Source organism: Nesoenas mayeri (assembly GCF_963082525.1).
Source record: "Nesoenas mayeri genome assembly, chromosome: 1".
Lineage (NCBI taxonomy): Eukaryota > Metazoa > Chordata > Aves > Columbiformes > Columbidae > Nesoenas > Nesoenas mayeri.
This window is the reverse complement of record NC_137541.1, coordinates 32,784,010-32,809,475: the sequence shown is the minus strand read 5'-3', so window position 1 is coordinate 32,809,475 and position 25,466 is coordinate 32,784,010. Positions and strand designations below refer to the sequence as shown.

General features: G+C 41.5%; 1 protein-coding gene across 1 annotated transcript; it reads left to right on the top strand.

The window, feature by feature from the left end:
- Window positions 1-698: 698 nt before the first annotated feature.
- Window positions 699-21,026, top strand: DBX2 (developing brain homeobox 2; the record flags this gene model as incomplete). The annotated part of the gene is made up of 4 exons (XM_080349734.1): window positions 699-1,258; window positions 13,440-13,535; window positions 18,183-18,370; window positions 20,712-21,026. Exons 1-4 carry the CDS (start codon window positions 922-924, stop codon window positions 21,024-21,026), a joined length of 936 nt encoding a protein of 311 aa, XP_080205860.1. The 5' UTR covers window positions 699-921.
- Between the last annotated feature and the right edge of the window lie 4,440 nt (window positions 21,027-25,466).

The window sequence follows — 25,466 nt, the reverse complement described above, 5'->3', positions numbered from 1 at the left end:
TCTACAGAACGGGGAGATGCTTTCAGGTCTTTGGGAATGGCATCCAATTTTAACTTTTTGCATGTGTGTTTGAATCGGAACATGAGACATCTTTGCCATATTACATAGTTTGTAAGAAAACAAATAAGAATACACACAAGAAAGTAGAAACAGAGCCACCCCTGTGAAAAGATGTTTATGCCCGCAGAAAGCATGGTCCCACCTCTCGAGGAGAACATGATTAACAGTGCCATGCTGATCTTAATTAGATTTATTGAGGCAAATGTTGAAAATCCAGCATGTGCGGGGGTAACTAGAGGAAAAAAAAAAAAAGGCCAGATAAAAATGCCCAGAGGGAGTGAGCTAATGACTATCTTCCCATTACCTCATGGGATCATTAGGTCGACATGATCTCGTCGCGGCCAGCACCGGAGCCACGTCCCCGCCGGGCCGGAGGCCTTTCCCTTCCCTCCCCCCCCCGCACAGGTGCAGCCCCGCGGCGGGAGCAGCGCGCCCGCCGCCATGTCACCCCCTGAGGGGGCGCCCCGGCCTCCCGACATGGCGGCGGGCCCGGGGGGTCGGGCGGGCAAAGCGGGACAAGCGCCCCCGCGCCAGGCCCGCTCGGCTCCCCGCCCTGCCCCCCTTCCCCCGGGGGGCTGCCGGGCAAGGCGGTATTGTTGGCCGCGTCCATCACTCCCCGTCCCCGGCTGACATAATGAATGCGCTTGGACACACCTTCCAGCCCGCCGAAGAGGCGCGCCGCATCTCCACGGAGCGCCCCGCCGAGCTCTGCGCTCCGTTCCCCTCAGCCCTCGGGGAGGCGGCCCGCAAGCCCGCCCGGCCCCATAGCCCGGCGCCCCGTCCCAGCCCAGTGAGGGGCCGCGGCGGCCGGGCCGGGCTGGGCCGGGCCGGGCAGGACGAGGAGGGGTGAAAACCCTCGCTATGCTGCCCAGCGCCCTGTACTGGGACCTGGTGGGCTCCTCGGCTCTCCTCAACCTGCCGGCCGCGCCGGGCTTCGGCAACCTGGGCAAAAGTTTCCTCATCGAAAACTTGCTGCGGGCCGGGGCGCCGCCGAGCCCTGCCCAGCTCCGTCCCCTCCCCGCCAGCCCCGTCCCACTCAAGCTGTGCCCCGCGGCGGAACAAATCAACCCTTCAGGGGGTCCCTACCCGACAAGATGGGCTTTTCAAGTGCTTAACCCCTCAGCGGCGGACGGCGGCCGCCTGCCAGCGCGGGCTCCGGCGGCGGAGAGAGGCGGCGTCTTCCCGCCGGCAGCCACAGGTGAGCGCCGGCCCCGTCCCGCGTCCCGCCGCGGGGGGACGGGGCAGAAGGGGCTTCGCGAGGGCGCGGCCCCGGGCCTCCGCACGGCGGCACGGACAGACGCGGCCGCTCCCCTCCTGCCGGCCGCTCCGACGAGCCCGGGGACGGCGGCGGGACGCCGTGTCCCGGCGGAGCGTCTGGCCCTGCCGCTGGAGACGGGACCCCGAGGAGCGGGCGAGGGGCCGGGTGTGAGGGCAGCCGGGCGGTGGCTTCAAACGGCGCGGGCCGGCGCACCTGTGGGTGCAGTCAGCGCGGTCGAGCCTTGTGCCGGCAGCCAGGAGCGCCTTCGCTGCCCCGAATCGCGGTTCTGTCGGCTCTGCTAGTTCTTCCCAGCCTGGAGGAGTGGTGAAGGCGCGTTACCGCCGACGGGCGCTCCGGGAGGATCCGGAATGCCGAGTTTTGGGAGAACGACGAGCGGTCCCGTCCCCCTCTGTAGCGGTGGCAGCAGCCCCCTCCCAAGGTGCCCGGTCCCTGGTGGACAGCAAGGGCAAAAAAGCTTTAAAGCGCTGTAAAAGGGCTGTAATTAGCCTTGCAATCCGGTGTTAGAGACCGGGTGGCGGGAGATGAGTCCCCGGTGCCGGTTTGACCAGTTCCGCGGCCCCCGACGGGCCCCGGTGAGCTGGGGCAGCTGGAAACAAATAGTTCCACAAAACAGGTTTCTTTTATTCAATAGGCCGGTTTTCATATAAATGTATTTTGTCTGGACGTGAATAGCGTTTTAAAGCATTTTCAGGAATGTGCACATTGTCATTCACTGAACTTTTTGGAGTTGAATTCAAAGGTAAATCATAAAATTCGCTATTAGACTCACCATGCATATTGCATTTTGCCTTTCTGTTGTAATATATCAATTTATTTCAGCCTTATGTGCTGTCTTCAGAATTTTTATATATGATCTTGCCATTTAAAATGTACTTAAAATGAAAATCAGACAAAGAATCATATTTATTGAAGTAAGGCTTTAATTTATGAAACCAAAAGGCTCGGTTTAGAACTGGAATTAATAACAGTTATTTACAAGCATAATTTTACTTCAGTTAAATCCTGAAAACTCTTCTGCAAAATCCAAAACAGTTTTTTGATCCTTTAGCATGATGTACTTTAAAGATGGGCAGGAGGGAGTCAAAGTAGTGTACGTTAACATCTCTGAATAGTCCAGACCTCAGCTGCTGTAAGTATTATCTTAAGTGTGTTGGTTAGTTAAACATGTTTATTTTAAATAACTACAGGCCAGGCCAGGAAATGGGACAAATATAATATTTCTGGAGTTAGGTGCATATTTTCACACCCACCCTCTACCACCCCGCTGCCGCCAGCAAAAGCTTGAAAGAAAATGCTTCATTTTTGTGTACAGAGCACGTGTAAAAGGCGAGATAGCAGAATGCCCCAGCACTCACCACCATAGGTAAACTTCTTCTAAGTATTACAAAAGTTCCTGAGTGCTTAATTTTTCAAATGCTTGCTTATAGGATTTGTTCTGTATTTGATTTGCCTACAGTGGTACTCCTGAACTTATCAAAGTGTTGCAGGCCTGCCTAGTGATTTTGGAGTCCAATCCTATATTTCTTCTAATCCCACATCTCCAAGAGATTTCAGAAGGAGCTTTGGACAGAAGCACTAAGGTCTTACATTTGAGCAGTGAGAAATACTAGGTTTCCTCATGCATTTGCACTCCTGCAAATGTAGATGGACAACAAAGAGATGTATTTTCTAACAGGGATCTGTTGATTCTGATGTGACTTACATGACTTAAAGTGATGAGGACTCTTAGGTATCTGAACTTTCATAAAAACGTAAATTAGATTGGAACTGTCCTGCTGAGACAGATTTTGTGGTTTCTGAGGAGTCTCTTCTCTGCAGTGTGGGCGGACGCTGGGGGAACTGTTCAGACTGGACACTTGCATTTGTGAGTACGGCTGGGGTGGTCAGGCTGTGCGTTATGTTTCTTGTTCATGCAGTGATGGGGCAAAAGAGTGTTTTGTCAGAATAAGAATTTTAGCCTCTAAGGACTAATGAAGGTGCTTGAACTAGGGAATTTGTGCTAGGTAGATTTTTTTTTTTTTTAATTTACTGATTTTTGTGAGTTTTTGGAGGAATAAACTCTTTCCTATTTGGACCCTGTGAATCACATGTCGTTTTGGAAAATCTTGGTCTAAGTTTTTAATAAAGACTACTGAACATGATAAAGTAAAATGATTTTTTTAGTCTTTCTGAACTATCAAGTGCTTTATCGATCATGCAGGGACTAAAAGCGCTCTCACAAACTAGCTTGGCATGATCCAGGATTTCTAAAATTTTTTAAAAAATCCTATAAAAAAGGTAATGGAAAAATACAAGATTTTTTTGAATCAGTAATCTGTGTTGCTCATGTTGTCCCTGATTCTGATGAGGTATGAAAATCCTGTATTCTTTCTGTGAAGTGTAGAACTTTTACCCATGGCTGCAAAGAAGATCAAGTGAGATGGTACTCTTGATCTGTGGCATCTGGTCTTGGAAGCTTTTCTCTTTGTAAGTCCTCAGCAGCAAAGTTTTATCAGCAAGTTTCCATTCCCATAATTTACAGGTTTCAAAGGATTTATTGTGACCATTTAAAGTGCTTATCTGCATACGTATTTTGAGTTCTTCAAAATTATCCTAAATGAAAACCTGAAAAAGTACTCTCAAATTATCACACCCTAAGATACATCATCTAATGAGCGGGCTTGAAAGAAACGTATTATAAGATTAAGATAATCACTTTCCATTGTTACATTGATTTTTTTAAAATGAAATGTAATCAAATCATAGGTTTTTAAGATTAATGTAGTTTATTTTGAGTTCAGAGTACAACTGCATGAACAAGCAGCATATTACATAAAATCTAAGAAGGAAAAGCAGAAGGAGCGTTACTGCTAGATGATAAACTCACTTGCCTTCTGCAATGATATGCCAGTTTATACCAGCCTGGGATTCCCACAGACTTTCTGGCATCTTGCTCTGAAGCCCCAGCACTGGTGATGAAACACTGAGCTGGGCTCACCAGCTTGAGCAGGCAGGATGAGCCCTGTGTTTCAGTTTAGCTGAACTGAATTTTTGCCAACCTGTGTGCTGATTCTTCTCTTTTGAGACCTTTTATCTTGATAAAATAAATGCATGATTCTGTACTGCTGTGTGAGAACTTTGCATATAATGTGTATTACACATTCTTACTCTGACTAGGTAAAGCAGTACAGAATCTGGTTCTGCATTGTAAACGCTGGATGCCCAGACTCTGTTCTTCCTGGTTAAAAAACTGTTAAAAATGGGCTGTTGTAAAGCAGCATTTCCCAGTGAATCATGTTACAACTACGCAGCTGACTTGCACTGCTTCTTAAAGTGTCAGGGAAGCTGCAGGTAGAAGTTTTGAGCAAACTAATAGACTCTTAAGTGTGGAAGAAGTCCTCAATGTCTGCTTGCAAATACGGGATTTGGTCCTTCTCCTTGTATGCCAGCCCTATCATCATCTGGATAAATTAGAAGACTTGACAGTTTTCCTCAGTGTTTTCTGACATAGGAAAATTATCTGGAGGATGCTGAGATGCAGTCTGCTGTAGCACAGGTTCTTTAAAGAGGTTCACTCTGTATCTTTCCTCGTGACTTCGTTTCCAGAAGTGTTGGCTGACACCAGATCAGAGTGACCTCCTTGAGAAATGCAAAGTTACCCTGCTACCTGAAATTATTTTCTGAAAATCTCTGCTCTTTTCAAGTAATTTGCCTTGGAGGAGTCTGACACTAAGTGCTTTACAGCCTGAATACGGTCATTAGTGGTACCTGGCAAGAATCTGGCTTTCAGCTTTAATCTTGGCATTTCGATAGATTAACAGAGAAAGGAAACTGAAAAGCGCAATGAAACAAATAAATAACGAGATACTTCCTTTGCAAAACTTGCTGAAAAGTTGAGCTTATGCAATTTTTGCCTAAAGCTTCAGCATACAACAGAGCAGAATGAAGTACAGTAAAAATAACACAAAACAATTAAAACAAGTATACCATAAATATAAATTTGACTTATAAATAATAAACATCCATTCTGTGATACAGATGTAGCTTTTATTTCTGTAACATTTGAACACTTTACATTTTAATGCATTTATCATCACAATGTGCCAGTGCAACAGGAGGCATTTCTAGTGTGTAGAGTAGGAGCTGAAGCGAAAAAGAAATGAGGTGACTTGTCTAAGGTAATACAGAAAACCAGTAGCGTTGAAGGGACATAAAACCAAGCCTTCCTCTGCAGGATAACTCTTTGGACCAGTATCAGTTTTTTCCCCTTGAGGTAAGGACAGCAGTTCTATTCTGCAACACTGTTATTTTAATCCATATACCTTATTGTCCCTTTTTAGTAAAAACTCTTGTGTTTCTTTATGACAACCAGGAGATACTTGAATTACTGAAGTGATTTTTTTCCCTTCATTCTGGACCACCTCTTAGTGAATAAATGCGTATTTATTATTGATTTCAAACCAACTGGCAGCCAGAATGTGTCCTCAAGTGACATGTAACACTAACTTTCAGTAAAATAGAAGGCAGGAAAGAACTGAGTGTTGTATCTCAGCTCCCTCTAGGCTTGCACTACCCTCTGGAAAGTGCTATTCACTCAGGCAACAAGCTGACTAAGAAGTCTTGGGATTTTCCTGTTTTGTTGGTATTTTCTGGGGATACAAAGCTTCTATAGGGTGGGGAGATCTATTTGGCATCTTTTATTATGCCCTGATTGCCAGGAGCATTGAAACACCTTTGTTGTTTTAGAAGTTTATCTTTGGAGACAGAGAAGTTCGTGTAAGTATCAGAAATCACAGCCTGCAGCATCTTTTCCTGCTTCCAGCCAACTTTGTGAGCCATTTAATAGAATCATTTTGGGTTGCCCAGCATGCCTTAAAAGAGTGGCCTCAAAATGGCTTGTAAAGGACAAATCTCGGTTCTCACTGTAAGGTCTCAAGAGCCAGACTGGTGCCAGCCACAGCTCAACCCTGCGCCAACCCGGCAGGCCTGGCTCAGCGAGTGTGTGAGCAGCTCTTGCTGTGCCCTGAGAAAGGAAGGGCATCCCAAATTTGGTCCTCAATAAAGTTTAAGCACTGCCAGAAGGTCTCAAAGCTGCACTAGGAAGAGCAGTGGAGGGGCTTCATAGAAGTTCGTGGAATCGATCATGGCCTCAGTAGTGAATTAGCTTACGTGAAATGTATTTTGTATTGCAGAGTGAGCTGATCTTCTGAAATCTTGTAGTATAATCTTCATGTTTTTAGGAGAGACATGAATGTGATGAGGATTAATCTCATTGGGCAAGTTCTCTGCCAAAGTGGAGATTTCAGTTTTCATTGCACTGTGATTTCTTTTGCATTAACAAATTCCCCTGGATTTTGGGAGGCAAGTTTTCTGTCCACCAAAGTTGTTATGGATTCTTGTATAATGCAGCTCTGTCAAATAACTGATTTTTCTAATTAACTCTAGTAAAATAACTCTAATATTTTGTGGTCAGTCATGACCCATAGTGGAATTGAGAAAGTTGTTTTTTTCAAAATGAAACCAGTGCAGATACATAAGGTAGTAGGAGGCTGTTTCAAATGTCAGATATGTAGACCTTGATCCTTACAAAGTTAGGCACCTAAATATTTTCAGTAACTTGGACTGTGTTTCTTTGAGGTGAGTCATAATGTTGGAAGATAAGTGGCCTTTGCTTTGTATTGAAAAGGGCATGAAAATTTCCCTTAGGAGGCTGCCTTTTTCTGAGGTTATACCACATAATTCTGTTGAGGTGCTTGATATGTATGTTGAGGATTTTACCTCTTCTGCATGAATCTTGGGCTACTTGGTGGTGTTATAGTTCCCATCCCTGGCATCTTGTGACTATGAGAATATCTCAGAGTTCAACTTGAAAAAAGTGTTTCCTTGTATAAATGTTAAAATACTATAACCTCATTTGTTACCAAAAAAAAATTTAAAAAGATTAAGAATCCACCATTTGTTATTTTTTCATTCTAACAGTTTTTAGCTGAATTTGAGACTTTTGTCTGGTTGGAGCTGTCAATACTGCAGCAAATGAAGATTGATCCAGGCAGGAAATCTTAGCTAATGAGTGCAAACCACCACAATAAATGGTGCTTTTTGCCTATGGTAAGATTTCGAATTAGGGCTGCAACAATGCAAAAACAGTGAATTGTCCTTTTGTAGCATATGACCCTAATTTTGCCTTGCTTGAGGAAATTCTACACAAATCATAATATATTTAAAATAAAATAAAATAACTTTAGTGCCCTTATGGCTGAATTTTATAATGTTTTACAGGGTCTTTATGTTGGTACAGAGGATTGTATTCCTTTGACGTTACCTGTGAAGGATAAGAATGTCGTAGTAGTTTGGCTGTTTAATAAAAAAGAGGTATCTTGTCTAATCTAGTTGTCTAAATACCTTCTCTAATTTGTAGTCAATACAGAGAGACGCCTCCAGAGGATGATACAACTTACCTTCTTAGATGCCTATTTTAAGGTGCTGAATCACTATACAGAGCTACTTATATCTTCTCATTGACTGTACAGGAGGCCCAGACAAGGTACTTTTAGACAGAGAAGTGACAGTAATGTCCCTTTTGACAAGAACTGGTAAGCAGAAAGTGCTGGGACACACTAGCGCATGGACATCTTCTTCAGAAGGACAAAACCAGAGACAAAGCTGGTAAATCCACAGCTTTCCAGATACTCATTTTCTCAACAACAAGACTGCATACAAGGCATGGAGAGGGTGGGAACCACCTTTACTGCTGACACCGGGAGACCCATGCTGTCTTTGGAAAATGATGTGGTGTTTGGTTGTTGCTTTGGGTTGTCACAGAGGTGAAATCTGGCCATGCATTGTCACCAGCCTAAGGCACTTATATTTCCCCAGATGGAGAAAAAACAATAATACGTGTACAGCAAATCATGCCCTAGTAATAAGACATGTGAGCGATGCCTCTGAAGATTGACACTGATTCACGTGATCTCAGATATTCCACAGTGTGACTGTCAGCCACTACATTGCTAGAGATGTAAGAAAATGATGATCATGCCGCTAGCCATTTCAGGCTCTTTTTGGTGTAACTCTCTGCTAATTTTTGAAAGCCCCACCGAGACCCAATGTAAAAATGCAAGCCCACTTCTCGTGTTCACCTTTTGTGTAGGATTTAAAGATATATTTAGACCTTCAAAACCCTTTCTATGAACATTTGCCAATATTTTAAAACTGTTCTGCGTATGCTGCTCTGGTCTGCCGTTTCATCTTGGCTTCCTTTGAGCATTCATGTGGTCGTGTTTTACAGGAATGAACGGGAAACGAATGGACAGTGACTTTGGGAGCGCAGGAGAGCCAGCTCTGAGGGATGCTGTGCCACAGGCTTTTGCAGTAGGTTTTGTATGGTCCACGTGGTGGTGACTGCCTTTGGTGGCGTATGGCAGCGGCTGTTCCTTCCTTCTCATGGCCAGGAGCTCCCCTTCAGCTGGCTGAAATGCTTTGGGGGTGCACAGCTGCTGCTGGAACATTGCAGTCTGAATACTGCTGGGGATGGAGCCATGGATCATTGTGAGGCCCAGGGCTTTCGATTCAGGAGCAAAAATGGTGCCATGTGGCTCAGCTGGACCACTAACTGGCAGAGCTGCTGCTGGTCTATTTGCAGTGAGCTTTTCAGGACATGAAACTTTCCTGCAGCCTCACAAAAACCTGCTTTAATCATTGCCAAGACTGGATGTAAGTAGGATGTTGCAGTTTACTTGTGCCCACATCATGGGCACAAACCATTCCAAATTTCTCAGATGAAATGGGGTCGTTTTCCTGATAATATTTTTAATTTGCCGGCCAGGGTTGGAGCCTGGGCATCACTGTCGAAAGCAGTTCATGTGGACTTAGCAATACTAGGAGAATTAAAGTGTTCGTGCAGCATGAGGCCTGTCCCTGTACTTACTGTTTCTTGTGCAGTGCAGTGATGGAGGCCTGTGTGGGTAATAGTAGAAGTTTATCATCAGTTCACTTTTCCTCAATAGCCATTTTTCCTTCACCCATTCCCCCTTTCCTGCTGGCTAACAGCCTACAATATTTCCTGAGCCATTTCACAACACTAAGACTAGGGAAAGCAAACAGTGTCTTTAATAATAAGCCATTTTAAAATTACATATCTATTTGAACTGAATTGTTCTGAGGAACCTTACTCTTGAAATGGTGGATAGTTGGAAGGAAAACTTCTTGTCCCACTGTCAGTGTGACATTTTAGTATGGGAGGGCTTTTGAGTTTAGAATATTGTCAGAGCTGGCAGTGTATTTTAAAATATCAGTATCTGAACTAATCTCTGAGTTTTAGCACTAAGTGAGCTTGAGGGCCATTTGCATATTTAGTATCATTTTATTGTCTGTAAAATGCTTTTTACTCACAAAGCTGAATTTAAATGAGATTATTACTAACATTTTGCATGCAGCAACAGTGTCAAAAGAATGCATCTTTTGTGAAAAAAAATATTTAATTTTAGATACTTCATCCTTTTATGTTTATCATGCAATAAATTTTATTTTAAAGAATATAGTACAGTTTTTGGAGTGCCAAAAGGCATTTATACCGTTATCTGGTATTTAGTTTTCATGCATTTCTGAAGCTAAACCCATGAAATCTGACTCTTGTGAAATGCTTAGTTCCGTACCATCTCTATTTTTATGAAATTGGAATGCAAAACAGAAAAAGAATTAAGTATCTTGTTAAGAATTATTGGGATTTTGCCCCTGATTAATGTGTATTTCACATGACTGGAAGGAACAGCTACCTTTTGGTTATTGCGGACTTCATTCTGTCCAATAAATACAGAACTAATATTCTGACTTTTTGGCCATTTTCAGTCTTATGTGAATGGCAAACAATGTTTGCTTCAGATTGCTTGACCAAGAAATATTGGTAGAGTGACTGTGATACATGTGAACAGAAAATAAAAGCATAGGCAATGCTTTCTGTGTAATGTCCTCAGCACTGATAGGTGTTGTGATACAGATACAATCACAGTATAATTCTGAAATACATATGCATTAGATATATAATTTTTCTCTGAGCAATTCGCATTCTGTTGGTGAAGTTTCACGTGGACAGTGGAAGCCATTTAATGTGATTAATATTCTCTGTTGTTTCTATCAAAGATAAAAAAATATACTCAGATGTGTTAGGTTGAAACATTAACATTTTTCCCTACGTGGAGCTCCCAAGGTAGAGTTGAATATCCCTGTATTATGCCAGATTTTTTTACTGATGAAACTCTGAGTAGCTGCTACACGTTGGTTTGAGTGCAAGAGCTTCAGTAGATGTGACCTGGGGATGGGGTTTGATACTTAATGTAGAATTCACTTGTGCATCAGTGTAGTTGAAGCACATTAAGGAAGTTTATAAACTTAGACATATGCACTGGCTATAGGCTTAGGGAGACACAGTGTCATTGTTTATTTCACAGGATCTAGAATAAATCAGTCTTGAGAAATGGTCTCAGGAACCCCTTGGGTCAGAGTTATATGAGGATATCACCTGCATCTTATTTCTTAAGTGAATATTCTGCCTGAAAGGGATACGCGCCATGCAGGCAGAAAATACAGCAGTTGGTTGAGGGAATTAAGTAAAATGCCCAAGAAAGCCAGCAGCATTATTTCTATCGACTTGAGCAGAATTAGTGTCAAGATTTCTCTTGTTTGCATTGCAGTGCTCTCCTAGTGCATTAAATCATTGCCAGCAACATCCATGGAAATATGTGGCTTTTTTGGAGCTTCCTTAAGCAAAATGTCTCAAGTTTTGACCCTGATCTGTCTCCTGACCTTTATGCTTGCAGCTTGCTTGTTGAGAGATTTAGTGAATGGAGAAAACCTGTGCTTTCCTCATCCTCTACCTTTATTTGCAGGAGCATGGTATCCATCCAAAGCAATAGCTTATTCATTTCTGGTTTATCCAGATATATCCCAGCTGTGTCACATACCATTATGAGCACCATGTTATCAAGAAAAGACCAAGGAACTGGAGAGAGTTAAGAAACCATAACAGGGAATATCAAGGACAGGCCAACATGTCTGACAAAAATAAAATGGCATGAATGAGGTGCTGGAGCAATGATTGATGGGGATAGGGCATCATAGCAGCCAAGAAGTATTTGAGCTGTTTGAAAAGGAAGCAAAGAAACTCAGTGTGGCACCTTCTGTATACCAAGTTGTGTCTTTAAAGGTGGAAAGTTTTACTTGACTGTAAATGAAACTTGATAATGACATGAGGAACGTGGTTGCAGGGAAGAGAGGGAAAGCTTTTCACTTGGGAGTTTGGGACCTGCAGAAGATAGAAGATGCTGTCAAGAACAAGTTCTTGTGTTCAGGAGGGTGGCTGAGGTGATCTGGCAGGTCTTTACCTTTTCCATCTCCTGTGCTTCTTCAGTTAGTCAAACTCCTTCCAACTTACATCACCAGTTGCACTGAAGCCCCTTGGATATGTAAAATAGGTAATATTTGGCTGCACATTCTTGGCTGTTTCAAGCTCCTTAGGATGCAGTTCCACAATTGATGGTCTCATGTGGAAAAGAGGCTTTAGAATACTAATGCTTGATGTAAATCATTCCTGTTTGCAAACAGTTTGCAAGCGCACACCTCATATATAGGCAGTTAGTTCCTCTTGAAATATATTTCATTAGAAGCACTAAAGTGTCCATGGAAAGCTCTAGCAGTAAAAATGCTAATCAACTCATAATGACAGCTGAATAAATTTTCACAAGCTTGTATGAATGCAGAAAAAAAAATAGAGGTAAATATTTTAAAAACGTTTTAGAGTTAGACTTCTACAGCAATAGTTTATTCTTTTGGAAGATCAGCAAATTTGACTGTCAGAAAACTTATTATGATGCCTTAAAATATACTTGGGAACCTAATTTTGAGTGATCTTTGTTTTTAATTCCATTTGAAAAACCCTTCAACGTTAACAACAGGGCTTAGATACATTATTTATCTTTCTTCCTGATTATTGATTTTCTATTTTTTTTTAAATTGGAATGTGTAGTTACCTTTTTTTTTGGTTTTAATTAATCTGGAGGTCTGACAAACTACAGTACTGGTTATAGAGTTGTTTATTTTCTACCTAAACCAAAATAGGAAAGTGACATAAGTGTTTTGATGCTGATCACATTTTACAAGCACACAGTTCTAGCAAACATGATGTACCTATTATCAAAAGAAAAAAATATTCCAGGTTTCACAGTTGACAAGTATGAGCAGAAATTAAAAGGTAATTAAGATTAATGGGAAAGCCCATAAGCTTTATAGAGAAGAATTAAGAGTTTATGAGATAATGAAGACTTTTGTAAGAATTGGAAGCACTTCTTAGACATTATAGAGAATTCATTGCTTCAAAAAATTCTATAGAAATTTTAACAAGTATAACCTAATTCTGTGGGATGATTTTACAATTTTTTATTGTAATTATTAAGCAGAACCATCTTTAGCCAGTGACTTTTTTTTTAAATTTAGAGCACTTTCCCAGCAAGAATGCGTTTACAATCAGGATAGCAGAATCAAGCCCTGTAGTTTTTGCCTGTAGAGCTTAGCTGACTCTTCTCATTGCATTTAATAGAATTTATTCATGAAGATTTGTTATTTTTTGAAGTTCTTATTGGTCTGAGTGCTGATAACAGCATTGGAGTATGAGTAGAAGAGACAGGATTCACTTTTATAATAGATTTTGTTTTTCTAGGATATCATGCTTATATCATGAGTTATTTAAAGTAACTTTTTCAGATGCATTATACTCATTATTTCAACAATATATTATTTAAACAACATGATCAATCTCAATATTTAGAAAAAAGCCCCATAATTATAGAAAATACAGAAGTAAATTTCAAATCTGCAGAGTTTCGTTCTTATGATAGATACATTGACAGTTTTGCATATTATATTGAAGCTACACACGTAAAATAGCCTTGCTAAATTAAAGAGCAATTACTTGGTTTGTCATTGTTTGCCTTAAAAATATTACCATCTTGAAAAAAAGGGAAAAAAACCTGTGGGGCAGGACTTTACACACTGACTTTTCGGAGGACTGTTGTTATGAATATCACCTAAGCTCAATGGATAATCAATTAGATCTCTGCTTTCTTTGCAGCTCTTTCCAAACACTTTTTTCTCCGGGCCCCGCCATTCTACTCGGCGTGCTGCGGTGGGTCCTGTCAGCACCCTGCATCCCCCACTGCTTTTCCAAGTAAGTTTTTATGCTTCATCAGTAATGCTTGAGTTATTCTGTAAACCAAAGCAGCAGGATTTAATGTGTTCTGGAAAACTAATTGGTGATGCAATGGCAGCAGCTAATTCCTTAGTAAAATCACAGCAATCCTATTCAGAGGGTTTCCAAAGATTTATCAAACTTAAGTACACTGAGCAATTGTGAGAGGTTTCTAATGGCATTGAGACACGCAGACAGAGCTAACCTAGGAAAGCTCCTTGTTTTCAGTTTGCTAGAAAAGATTCTTTAAAATCAGTAGCTCTTTTAAAAATCTGTCTCAATAAACATTGGCAAATAGAAAAAGACCTGAAAGATCTTAAAATGGGTGCTGCATTTTAATGTCTGTTAGGGATAAATTATGATTCCAGAAGCTTGAGCATTTTTTAAGTAAAACAGTCCTTCTTTTTGTAGAAGCCAAATGCATGCACGTGTTTAATTTGTTTTTCTTTTTTAATTATAATGTAAAAAAAAGAAAGATGTAAATTGAAGAGAATTTTGGCTGGTATACATTATACATTCAGGATTAAGACCTGGAACACACTTTAATTTAATCCAAACCTAAATTTAACCTTGATTGGGAAGTTTGCATGCCATAGTGCAAGAATGGATATTCATGATTTTACGTGTTTATGGCTCAGAAATGCAAATAAAAATGTTTCCTCGTCCTTCAAAAAAGAAAAAAACACAAATCGCACGTCAAATCCAAATGAAAATTTGAGTCAATATGTGTTCTAACATATACCTTTTTTTAATCACAGTTACATTCAAACCCTTCCTGACTACGTGCATGCGTTTTATGAATGTTTCAGAAGGGCAGTTGCTAAGTTGAATGATTCTTGACAAGTGAGGCAGCAAATGCTGGCAGTTTAATGAGCTGCAAGTTTCTGAGCACCTCTTCAGGGGGCTGACACTTTCCCACAGAGCGTTTTACGTGGCCCCGGCTCTCCCACAATGGCTGACAGCACCATGACCAATCACCACTTTCACTTTACTCATCCACACGCGACCTCACCACAATTTTTCACTGTGCAGATGAACTTTAGGAACCATTTCACATTGAAAAGGCCTGGGCAAGGGTCAGTTGCCCTTTTGTATGGCCATAAAGCAATACTCTATGTGCCAGTCTTTTCTCCTGTCTCACATTCCAAGAGATTTTCTGGACACCATTTAAAGCACTTGACTGAAAAATAAAGCAGTGAATGAAACTGACTTTTATAGACTCATTCTAGCTCATCTTCCCATATAACCCTGTCTACCTGAAAAGGGATTTAGTGGATGAGCTGAGTGTATACAGGGACTTGCTGAATACATAGGCCCATTATCAACTGTGGGGATTGTTTATTAACCAGGACTGATACACTACTATTTTGGAAGTGACCTATTAATTGTCCATTTAACTAGAATGTATTGAATTCAAATGAGAAAATGGAAACCATGACTAAAGCTTTTACTTGCTCCTTCAAGGTGGTCTCTGCCATGAAGGCAAATGAAGATTGTTCCACAGATTAAGAGGACATTTATCACTATATATTAGGTTACAAAGGAAAGACTCAAAATAAAAAAACCTGAAGCAAAACAAAAATCAAACCAGCAACGTAGGAAGTAGTTGGTAACAGATTCACATTTATATCAGCAGAACATAAAACCTTTTGATGCTTGTTCAGAATGACAGGCTGCAAACTGACTTATTTCATTTTGGTGGAACTGTTGAAATGTATGAATGACTGCCTATCTTGCCATACTGAAAAATCCACTGTGAGCAGTCAGAATGCATTTTGGAATATGGGATATTCTTACAGAAATTATCTAGGCTAGTCAATTGGGGGAGAGTATTCATTATCCCAAACACAAGTTCCAAATTTTTTGACCCAGTGGCTGTTTGCTATTGCTTGTGCTCATTCTGCTCATCATTAAATTTTGTTTAGTTAATCTTTTGAAATAAGTCACATACTGTGCTTTAGAGTGTGTAGATTCTTCACTCTTAAGTTAGTTTAATACAGGTGTTAAGCCGTACCCTACATACTGCCTGTATGGGAATTAATTGGTGCCTGGGGACTCCGGCAGGAGGTTGTTTCTTTGCTGATTGACTGTTAACAACCAGCCAGGCAAGACAAATTTTAAGGGGTCACATAATCTGGCGTCCGCTGTCCTTGGCTGACAACTCCATTGTGGAATGGAGCCCAGGAGGCAGGAACCAGCCAGTTCCGCCTCTTCCCTCGCTGGTGCCTCTCGTTCCGCGGTGGGGATGAGGTACCAGCTCTTCTGCTGTACCTTCCAGTAAAAAGTTCTACTGTACCTTCCAGTAAACTTGAAAATGGCTGGTGATTCATCCAAAACTACCTAGAGGCTACCTGGAAGAAGGTACCTAAATTTGCCAAATTCAAGCAAGAAGGGAAAACGTGCTTGAGGAAGAAGGGCCAGTATTTGCCCCCAGCTGCATGGGCAGGGTGGGAGCTTGGGGTGGGGGTCGTGAGGGGGCTGTGCTCTCCTTAGAGAAATATGAACTCAGCTTGCCCTTTGCAGAGACCTCCATCATGGCATTTTGACTTTTGTTCTGCAAATAGTTTTTTTTCGTTGTTTGGATGGAGCCTGACTGTGTCTCACTGTGTCATAAATATCAGGACAGTAACCAATAGGTTATGATTTTTGTATCTGATCTCAAATATAATTTTGACAATTGAAATACATCCCTATAAATTTAGACTTCCTTATATTGTAACATTTTAAATTGTAATGATTAGTTTTTGCCACAGGCTGTTATTGGGGCCAAGTGTGAAGATGGGTTCTTATGGTGTAGAAAAATTCAAGAAAGGCATGTCTAGCAGAGTGCAACAGCTCCTAAATCAGTTACATTTGACAGTGGCAGTGTATTTTAAGGAAGGATCATTGTGTGCTTGCTGACCCTCTAATATGCTTCTTCTGCTGGCCACAGCTGGAGGCAGGATGCAGGGCAATGTATGTATGTAATATCAAACCAGTCACATATGCACCACAAAAGTATTTAGCCAGCTTTGCAAGACATACATGTATACGCTTCAGTTTCTCAACATTATACATACACAGTTCTACAACATCTACAGTGTATGTGTGCTTGTTTCTCTGTGGGTGTTTAAAGATACACATACCCATGTGTGTATACGTATAATACATGGAAGTTGAAATGTGGTGTAGCCCCAAGGAACGGTTTGTGAAAGCTGCATCTGGATTAAATTAGTATTTTCAAGAGCATTAAATCTATTGGACAAATGTATTTATTGCCCCCCTGCCCCAGCTATAGCTAACTAGAATAGACTTTTTCATGAAAGAATGAGCAATCTTTTAGAAATTCTGCTTTACATGGGAATTTTGCCATTGGCTTCAGTATGAAAATGGTCTTGACAGACATCCAACAGCAGCACACCTTTGCAGCTACTGTAACTACAAACTGGGATAGCAGTGTTGACCCATGTACCTGGGAGGGTGACATGGACAGGAGGACAGCTTGTACCTGTAGGGTCTAACCTGCCTGCAGTGCAAACCAAAGCCACCTTCATGGCTGCCCTCTCACAGAAAGGCCATAGGTGCCGGTGGCTATATAACTGTGGCACAGGTTTCTGAATCAAAGGGCAGCTCTTTCCTGGCCTCCTTGCAACTGTCCCGTGCAATTATCACTTGGTGACAGGCCCTGTTTAGCTGGGTTCTGGTCCTGCTCCCTGGGCGAGCATTTGGGGAAGTGAGCAGCGCTGGAGGCGTACCAAGCCTCACCAGGGACTGCTGGCCTTGCACCTCATCCTTCTAGGGGAGAGGGAGCATGGGAAAGCCCCGTGGCTTTAGGCTCTATTGGGTGTGAGGAAGGCGAGAGATTTATCTGGATTTGGGTTTTCTGTGCTCTTTGTGAGGCCAGTGAAGGGACAATGCGAACAGGTCTCCACTGCAGCTTGTTTCCCCATCTTTGAGGCCGTTTTCCAGGGAAGGATTCCCTCTAGGCATAGATCAAGGGGACGGGAATGGATTCATTGAAAACTGCCCTCCCAGGATTTGCTATGAGATGTCAAAGGATTAGAAACCGGGCTGAAAGGAGTAAGTTCAAGTACTCCCCAAATCCTGTAATGAAGAAATTGCTGTGGTTTCCAGAATGAGTAATTGAATGGCCAGGGATTTTCTGAGAAATAGTTCACTCTGAAAGCTTTTCGTTAGTAAACAAAACTAAAGAAAGCTCATTTAGTTTCTTTGAATTGGTATTACAGACCACTTTTATCTGGTGCTACGCTTCTCACAAGGAGAAAATAAACTCCTAGGAAAACTTACTGCAGTTCACTCAGTGACGATATTGTGGAAAGGAAAGTGGAGAAGTTTCTCCCTGACTATATTTGAATTTTACAGTAGCATGGGTCTTGTGTTAATTTTTCTCTATGAACTCATCTGATTTACTTTTTACCATGTCAAGGGGAGACTTTTGACCACTGACAACACCTCTAGATGCAAGTGAGGATTTAGTCCTTAATGAAAACAACTGAAGCATTACGACACACTTGTAACACCAACAAATCAAAAGTGGGACAGTAGCCTGCTAGTATTATAATGAACAGCACTTAATATTTTTCTGATATGTGTTAGATATGTGTAACTCTCATCCATTTCCACTAGGAGAGGAAAGTGTCCTGCCTCTTCTGACCCAGGAGTCTAACTCCAAAGCCCGGAGAGGCATATTAAGAAGAGCTGTCTTTTCTGAAGACCAGAGGAAAGCTTTGGAGAAAATGTTTCAGAAGCAGAAGTATATCAGTAAAACAGATAGGAAGAAACTGGCCATTAACCTGGGTCTAAAGGAGTCTCAGGTAAGGAATGGCAGAACATCTGTGACCTTTTGTCTTTTTGTGTAAAAATCTTTAAAGTGGCTTTGAAGGAGGAAAATTGAACAGCACAGGGGCACCCTGCACTTCTTCGTTGAGCAAAGACCTCAGTAAATCGATGGCAGTTTTAACCAAGGAATGCTTGAACAGGTTCCTAGTTTATTTCCTGGAGGCATTCATTCAAAAGTCGATCATGCCATTTTCACACCAAGTGGGAGAAACATGACCTCTGCATTTCATTTCCAGCACCCGTTCTGCTGTGTGACAGAACCCCCCAGGAGCTTTGGGGTAGGGAACTGTGCTCCATCCCACTGCCTGACAGGCAGTGATCCAGGCAGAAAACAGCAGAGCACAGAGCCCTCCTCCGTTCCTCTGAGCACCCTTTGCACTTGCAGATGAACTGCTGAACAGTGACAATGCAGTTGGCAGCACTTGCTCCGGAACCATTCTGCACCAGGAGACAGGCAACCACCCCTACAGAAAGAAACTTAGCTGCACAAAGAAAGAGATCCTCGGAGCTGAGAGAAACTGTAGACAGAAAAATTTTGCAGGGTGACCTTCTAAAATGCTCCCACTTTATTTACCAATTCACATTTCGTGAGATTTTTCACCTGAGTCTGAGTTGGCCTAATTGCAAGACTTGAGAGTTTAGCTGAGGGTCTAAAACCTCCAGTGAGCTCTTCTAGCTGAAGGAGCACGTTAATGGTAGTGCTCAGTGGCAGCAGCTCAATGTGGAATCTCAGGGGCCTGATCTAACTGCAGGTAAAACCAAAGGAAAAGTACCTGGCTTGAAGAGCATGAAACCTGAAAGAAAGTGGAAAAAATGTTTGTGAGGGCATGTAACAGCAGAAAATGAACATGCCAGCCTCTGGCGGGTGGGATTCTGAAGGTGCTGGAATAGATGCAGATCTCTAGAGTACAGCTGAAAGACAGAGAGTAAAAGTACTATTTCATTTCTTTGCATGCAGCATGCTTAAGATATGTGTGGTAGAAGCTGTTTGGGGGGCACAAAAGCCTGGGAGTGGAGATGGGAGTCTCATCATCTTTAGCCTGGAGATTTTCAGAGCTTGACAAGGCCCTCAACAGTCTGATCTAACCTCACAGTTGACTCCATTTTGCACAGGAGGTCAGATCTTGTGGTCTGTAGTGGTTCCTTGCAACCTGCATGACTCTGACTCCATTGCAATCACTGCAACTAAAACAAAAAAAGCAGCAGAGTGTGGTGCTTCTCAGTGTGATGAACAGAGCTGTAATCTGTGCAGGATAAACTATTTTAATGAAAACATGCAATTGCACTCACCAGTCTGCTGCCTAAAAATTTCTCAATATGAAATCAAATTCCCAATATTGCAACTATCTCCTTGAGTTTTTCTTCCGTGTTCTTGATATTCAAAAGAGCATGTGTGGAATGTGGAATGGGTTTTTTTTTGTGAATTTGTTTTGTTTTATTTTGTTGTAGTGGGTTTTTTTTCCTCATGAAAGGAAAAGCAGTTGCTGTGAAATTTACTTCTTCAGTTTTTCAGTTGTGCTGGAGGGACAGTACCTGACATCTAAGGCAATGGCACAGCCCCTTTGTCTTCACATCAAGTGTCTGAATACTAGAAAGAATCGTAAATACTTAAGGAAAAATGGAACACAATCTGAATAGCTGGACTGATTCCCTCCCCACCCCTTATTTCTTCTCTGTATGTAAAACCAGTTCCTAGATGTATATTTCCTTGAGCTTTTCCCAGCATTTCATAAATGCCTTTGAACACTCATGATCAAACTTTGCAACTCAAAGGTTTTGAAAAATGGATTTTATCTCAAAAGCAAATGGATTCTAGGCAGCTCCTGGAAAACCATAGTGAGGCAGACAAAATGTCTTTAAATCCTCGCTACTGTGTCAAATGTCATAACACACATTTTGAAGCTATACGGCCAAGCTGTTTTTAGCTATCCTTGTGAATGGGACTGTCATGGTTCTTAGAGTCTCTTTTAAATAGAAGGCTTTGCATCACCAGTAGTATCACTTAGTTTTGTTAATGACAATGCTGATTTACTCTGAGAATCCTTTTCTGTCTAGAGGGATCTTGCTATAGGAGATTTCTCTATCCCTAGCCCCTAGGCTGTCCTTTTTCCAGTCTAAGCCAAATGATCACCTGTTTGGTGGTGAAAGTCAAGGAGAGTATTTGTAAATGTCATTCAGTCAGCTTCACTGGATCTACTGTAACAATGAATAAGGAAGGAACATGAAACTAAGGGGATGGAAAGAAAAAAAAAACTTGTTAGGGCAAAGTTGTTTAAAGAAAATAATTATAATAAACTCTCATTAACTTGTCAACAGGTGAAAATTTGGTTTCAGAATCGAAGGATGAAATGGCGAAACTCCAAAGAAAAAGAAGTGCTTTCAAACAGGTGCCTCCAAGAAGAAGGTCTTCAGGAGAACTACCTCTCACGATCCAGCATGAATTTTACCTCCCCATGCCCATCTGTGTGGGAAGTGTCTCAGGAGCAGGCGAGTCCAAGGTGGAGGGAGAATTCTCCAGGAAATTCTGAAAGACTGACTGGTACACAACCACCTCCAAGAGCAAATTCATCGCAGAGCCCACTGTATTTGTATCCTGACCAAGACACTGCAAACAAGGCAGTTACAGCCTAAGGAAATAGGGGCAGTCTGTAAATTGAGTGGAGAGCACAGGCATCAAATGAGCTGTCTTCTAAGACTAACAATATTTGGACGTTGTAAAGCTAACTAGTTTATGCCTCGTAAATTTGCTAAAGTCTAACACCATTAAAATGACAAGCGACTAATGATTTAAGAAGTATTCTTCAATACTCAGTTTTTTCTTGTGTCTTTTCCAGTCTTGTACTGACCTTAAAAGTGAAATAGGAACTGATGGTAAGTAAAATGAAGTGAAGAGCATGAAGCCGAAGTTGTGCTCTGATTTATAAATCTGCGCTGTATATGATACTCATTAAAAACACACTGATATAGAATCACTTTTATCTTTCATTGCAGTCAGACCAATTAATTTATTTTGTGCACAAGAATAACCGTTTCCCTCAAGATAGTAAGTTGCTTTGGGTTCTTTTTGAAATGACTTAAATCACACAAGAGGTTCATATTAGACAAATGTAAGCATATTTAGTATGTTTCCTGTCTGTCTTCACCTATATCAGCATTCAGTTGGTTTTAAATAGCGTGGTCACAGGTCAGCTGATAACCCTAGTAAAGTTTCAATACTAAAAGACAACCAACCAACCCTATAAAATGTTCGATGTTTAAATCACTTTAATGCAAATTCATATTGCAAAACACAGTTCACTAACTTGTATTTTCTCCTGTGGATGAACCTTCCAGCATTCTTAACTGTGAATCCCAGTGGCTTTTGTTAGACTCCTAGTGTAATCTCTTCTGTATTTCAAAACTAATGGCAATTTGCAGAATTGTAGCTCAAATGCACTACGCAATAGAATAATAATTTGAAAAACTGCCACTACAGCTGTCTCAGAGAAGTGCTTAAGGAGATGGCATACCTTAGTAGCCTTCTTCCTGACTTACTCCTGTTTAAACTGGTGCCAATAAGTACACAGTAGCATATGTCTGTATCGAAGACAGGGCAGTGGTCTGTTTAATACAAGTAGCCTCAAATACTAATATTAAAATTCCTTTACTTAAAATGATAAGCTTGCTTCATCCACTCTAAGGAAATCACTCTATGAATTTAAGTGTCATTTTTTGTTTATTTGCAAGGCTTTATAGCTCAAAATGGGAGCAGAAGTTTTTTTCTTTATCATATATTTATGATTGCGTTTATTGAGAAGAAAGATTAAAGGTATTTTATGTTATAGGCAGAACCTTTTGGAGAACGTTATGGTTTTACAGGAACTATTTCATTTCTGGCAGATTCATATATTTTATAGGCAAAAGAGATTATTATGATAATTATGTTTTTTCTCTTCATGCATGCCATGACTGTTTCTAATTGTTCTTGTCTTGAGCTCTGAAGCTTTTTGAACTGTATTCAAGTCTTGCAAAATGCCATTCAATTGTTATTTAACATTTTACCTTTTGGTGGATAATCTACTGTTCCCCTTGTTAGGTGATATTATCTGGGAGGTGAAGTTTAGATATAGTTGCAGTTAAAAAACTTGAGCTTGCAGTGATGAAGTTTGTGTCATAAACTTCATGCATGATCAGGTGAGTTTTGTATCCCACCATGTGCATGTCTTGCCTTCTAAGTGTTCAGCTGTGCAGTCCTAGTCTTGCACTATTTGTCATTCTGCAAGTGTGATTTCCTACACTTGTTTTGAAGAAAAAGGAAATTACAGAAAAAATAAGGTCACCTCTTCCTGTGGTTACAAACCCTCACTAGCATAAGCTGCCTAGATTCCTACCCCCAGAAGACACTTGACCACTTTTGGTGTGCCACGTGTTAGATGCTATTCAGTAGCAGAAAAAGTTTATTCTTATCTTGCAATTGAAATCCCAGAACCAATTTTTATTCTGCCTAATAGGGATGGACAGACAGATTGCATATTCATGGGGATGAATTTACTGTCCAGTTGTCCCACTGAAGTCCCAGTGCTCTGTGTGACTAACTCTTTGTCGAAGGACCAGCAAGTGTTGGTGGCCCAGATTCTTCTGAAATGACATTTGCTAGTGTCTGCCAGCAGTGAAAGGCATGCAGGTATTTCCAAATTCCCATCAAATGATCAAGTGGAGGTACATGTGTGTGTGGGGTATTTGTCAGTGCTTCCCTTTTTGGAGGAAATCAGTTGCTGCTCATATTCTTTTACTACAGTGAATTAGCATCAGTGTTAGAAGCAACATATCTGGTGAGGGAAGATGGGATTCAGAGTGCTCCCTGGGAAATTCTTTCAGCTGATGGTGTTGCAAGTGCTGAATATGAACTGCTGTCAAAACTCTGAGCTGATGCACTAAACAGATCACATCTGAAGGGCGTCTCACTGAGGCAAAGATCAATCAAGGCTTGGGCAGAATTGGTTTCACAGTTAAATGTTATATGTATTTTAAATTGAGCAAGTTCTGATTTCACTGTAGCCTGTTAAAACTTACACCATTTCACAGCCCTCCAAATCTCTGAACACCTCTTACGAGTATTCTTACTCCACAGCTAGAAAAAAGCTTCAGTATGCCAGATAAAACATTCTTTACTTGAAAATGCTGATCAAGCTTTCTTAAAAACCCTAAAAGTATACATGTGAATTTTTAATTATACCTAAAATAGTGTGATTCAGTTAGTCAGAATGGATTTAGGCCCGTGACACATACAGCCTTGATTCCTCTCATTTTAAGCTATTTAAAGGAGAAGTTTCCCTTCAGACCATACTGTGAAAACTTCATAAGGTAGAAGTAGCACCCGCTACGAATACAAAAATATGATATATTTACAGTGCCAATCTTTTCTATGTGAAGGATGAAGCAGTGAGTATTCGTTTTGTTCAGATGATGTGGGCACACTAGTTACAAAATAACAAAGAGAGCACAAGTTGCATGCAAAATCCCCAGCAGATGTTTGAAGTGCTTCGTGACAAGCACACTGCAGAGGTGTGAGGCATAGAATGCATCTGGTATTACGGAGTGATGTGATAGATACTGATGGCACCTCACAGTTAAAACCAGCAACATATTACTTTGGCTTCAAAGACAAGACCCAGTAGATGACCTTGCAGCATGGTTGTAGGGCATCTGAGATATTTCCTATGTATGGCATTTTGAGACTATAGTTCCAGGCTGTAGAGTGTTATGAAGGGCATTTGTTGGGATCCTGGGGCTAGGGAGAGTTCAGGTACCTCAAATTGCAAACCACAGTTAAAAAAGCCAACTCTTCAGAGGCCATTAACAATGCAGATACTTATACTGGCTGGGTACTTCTCTGTTTAGTCTGGCAACATCTCAATGCTAATGTAACACAGAATCCAGCGGGGAAAGGGAGAAAGGGCTGAGGCTCAGTACTTCCTTTGTTACCGGAGCTGCACACTCCTGTGCCCTCGGGCTGTGCTGCTGACACAGGGATCTCACTCATCTTGCCTATTGGAGATGCTCCAGACTGGTCTGAATGCAGATCTTGAAACTCTGTTCTCAAGGTCAGGCACTCAAAGGAGCTTCTCTGGTACCTTACAAGAAGGTGCCAATTCCTTTTCTGGGTCTGACGCTTGTTTTTTTATCATAAATGATGCGGATTATGACACTCTACATCAGGCACAGCCACACTCATGTTTTATCATGTGTGAACAACTGTGAGACTGTGAACATGAGAGGCCAGCCTGCTCCTCCATGGACATCATATAACATTGCTAAAAGCTGGATTTGCTGGCCACACCTGTGTCAGCACTTACACTTTGGTTGTACAGATTTATAGTATGAAATTATTTTCTAAAAGTTCTCTTGTTTTTATTGATTCTTTGCCAAACAGGAACTAATCGTGATGATCTGCTGAGGAGAGTGGGACTGCTTTAAGGCACAAAACTGCATTACTGACTTCAGTGTCAGAACAGTAGTACAATGGTCAAATGTCACTCTTGAGCTGCGGAAATACATCAGATTTGTTTTATCCGCTGGGATTTACTAGTACTGAGTTTTAAATACCAGTTGCCATCACTGTAGCCACACTGCTCCTCTGAGAAATATATGTTCCACAGTCAAAAGACTGACATAAATTAAGTACATTCACATGCTTCAGCACCCTCCACCAATAAGACTGTTACTGATTTTCACAAACTAGAAGGAAAGACAAACGAATTTCAAGCAAGTTAGCTGTGCCTTAAGAAGGGACTGGAGCGGAATTAGGGTCCAATTAACTTGAGACTTAGCTTTGCACCATGGGGAGACCAAAAGGCCCCTGTAGAGCAAGGTTCACAGCGTATGGAATTGCCATTGACTGCAGAAGCCATTAATGACTGTGTTAAGTTGCATGCCTGACTGCTGCTGTGTAAGATAAACCAAGGTATGTAAACCTGGATCTGAGATGCTCCCCATGCAGGCTTGCACCTAAATTAATAGCCAGAAAATGGCAACTCCCAGTCCTTGGTTTCCTATAGATACTGGTTATAATTCTAAGCAATGAAGCTGGGC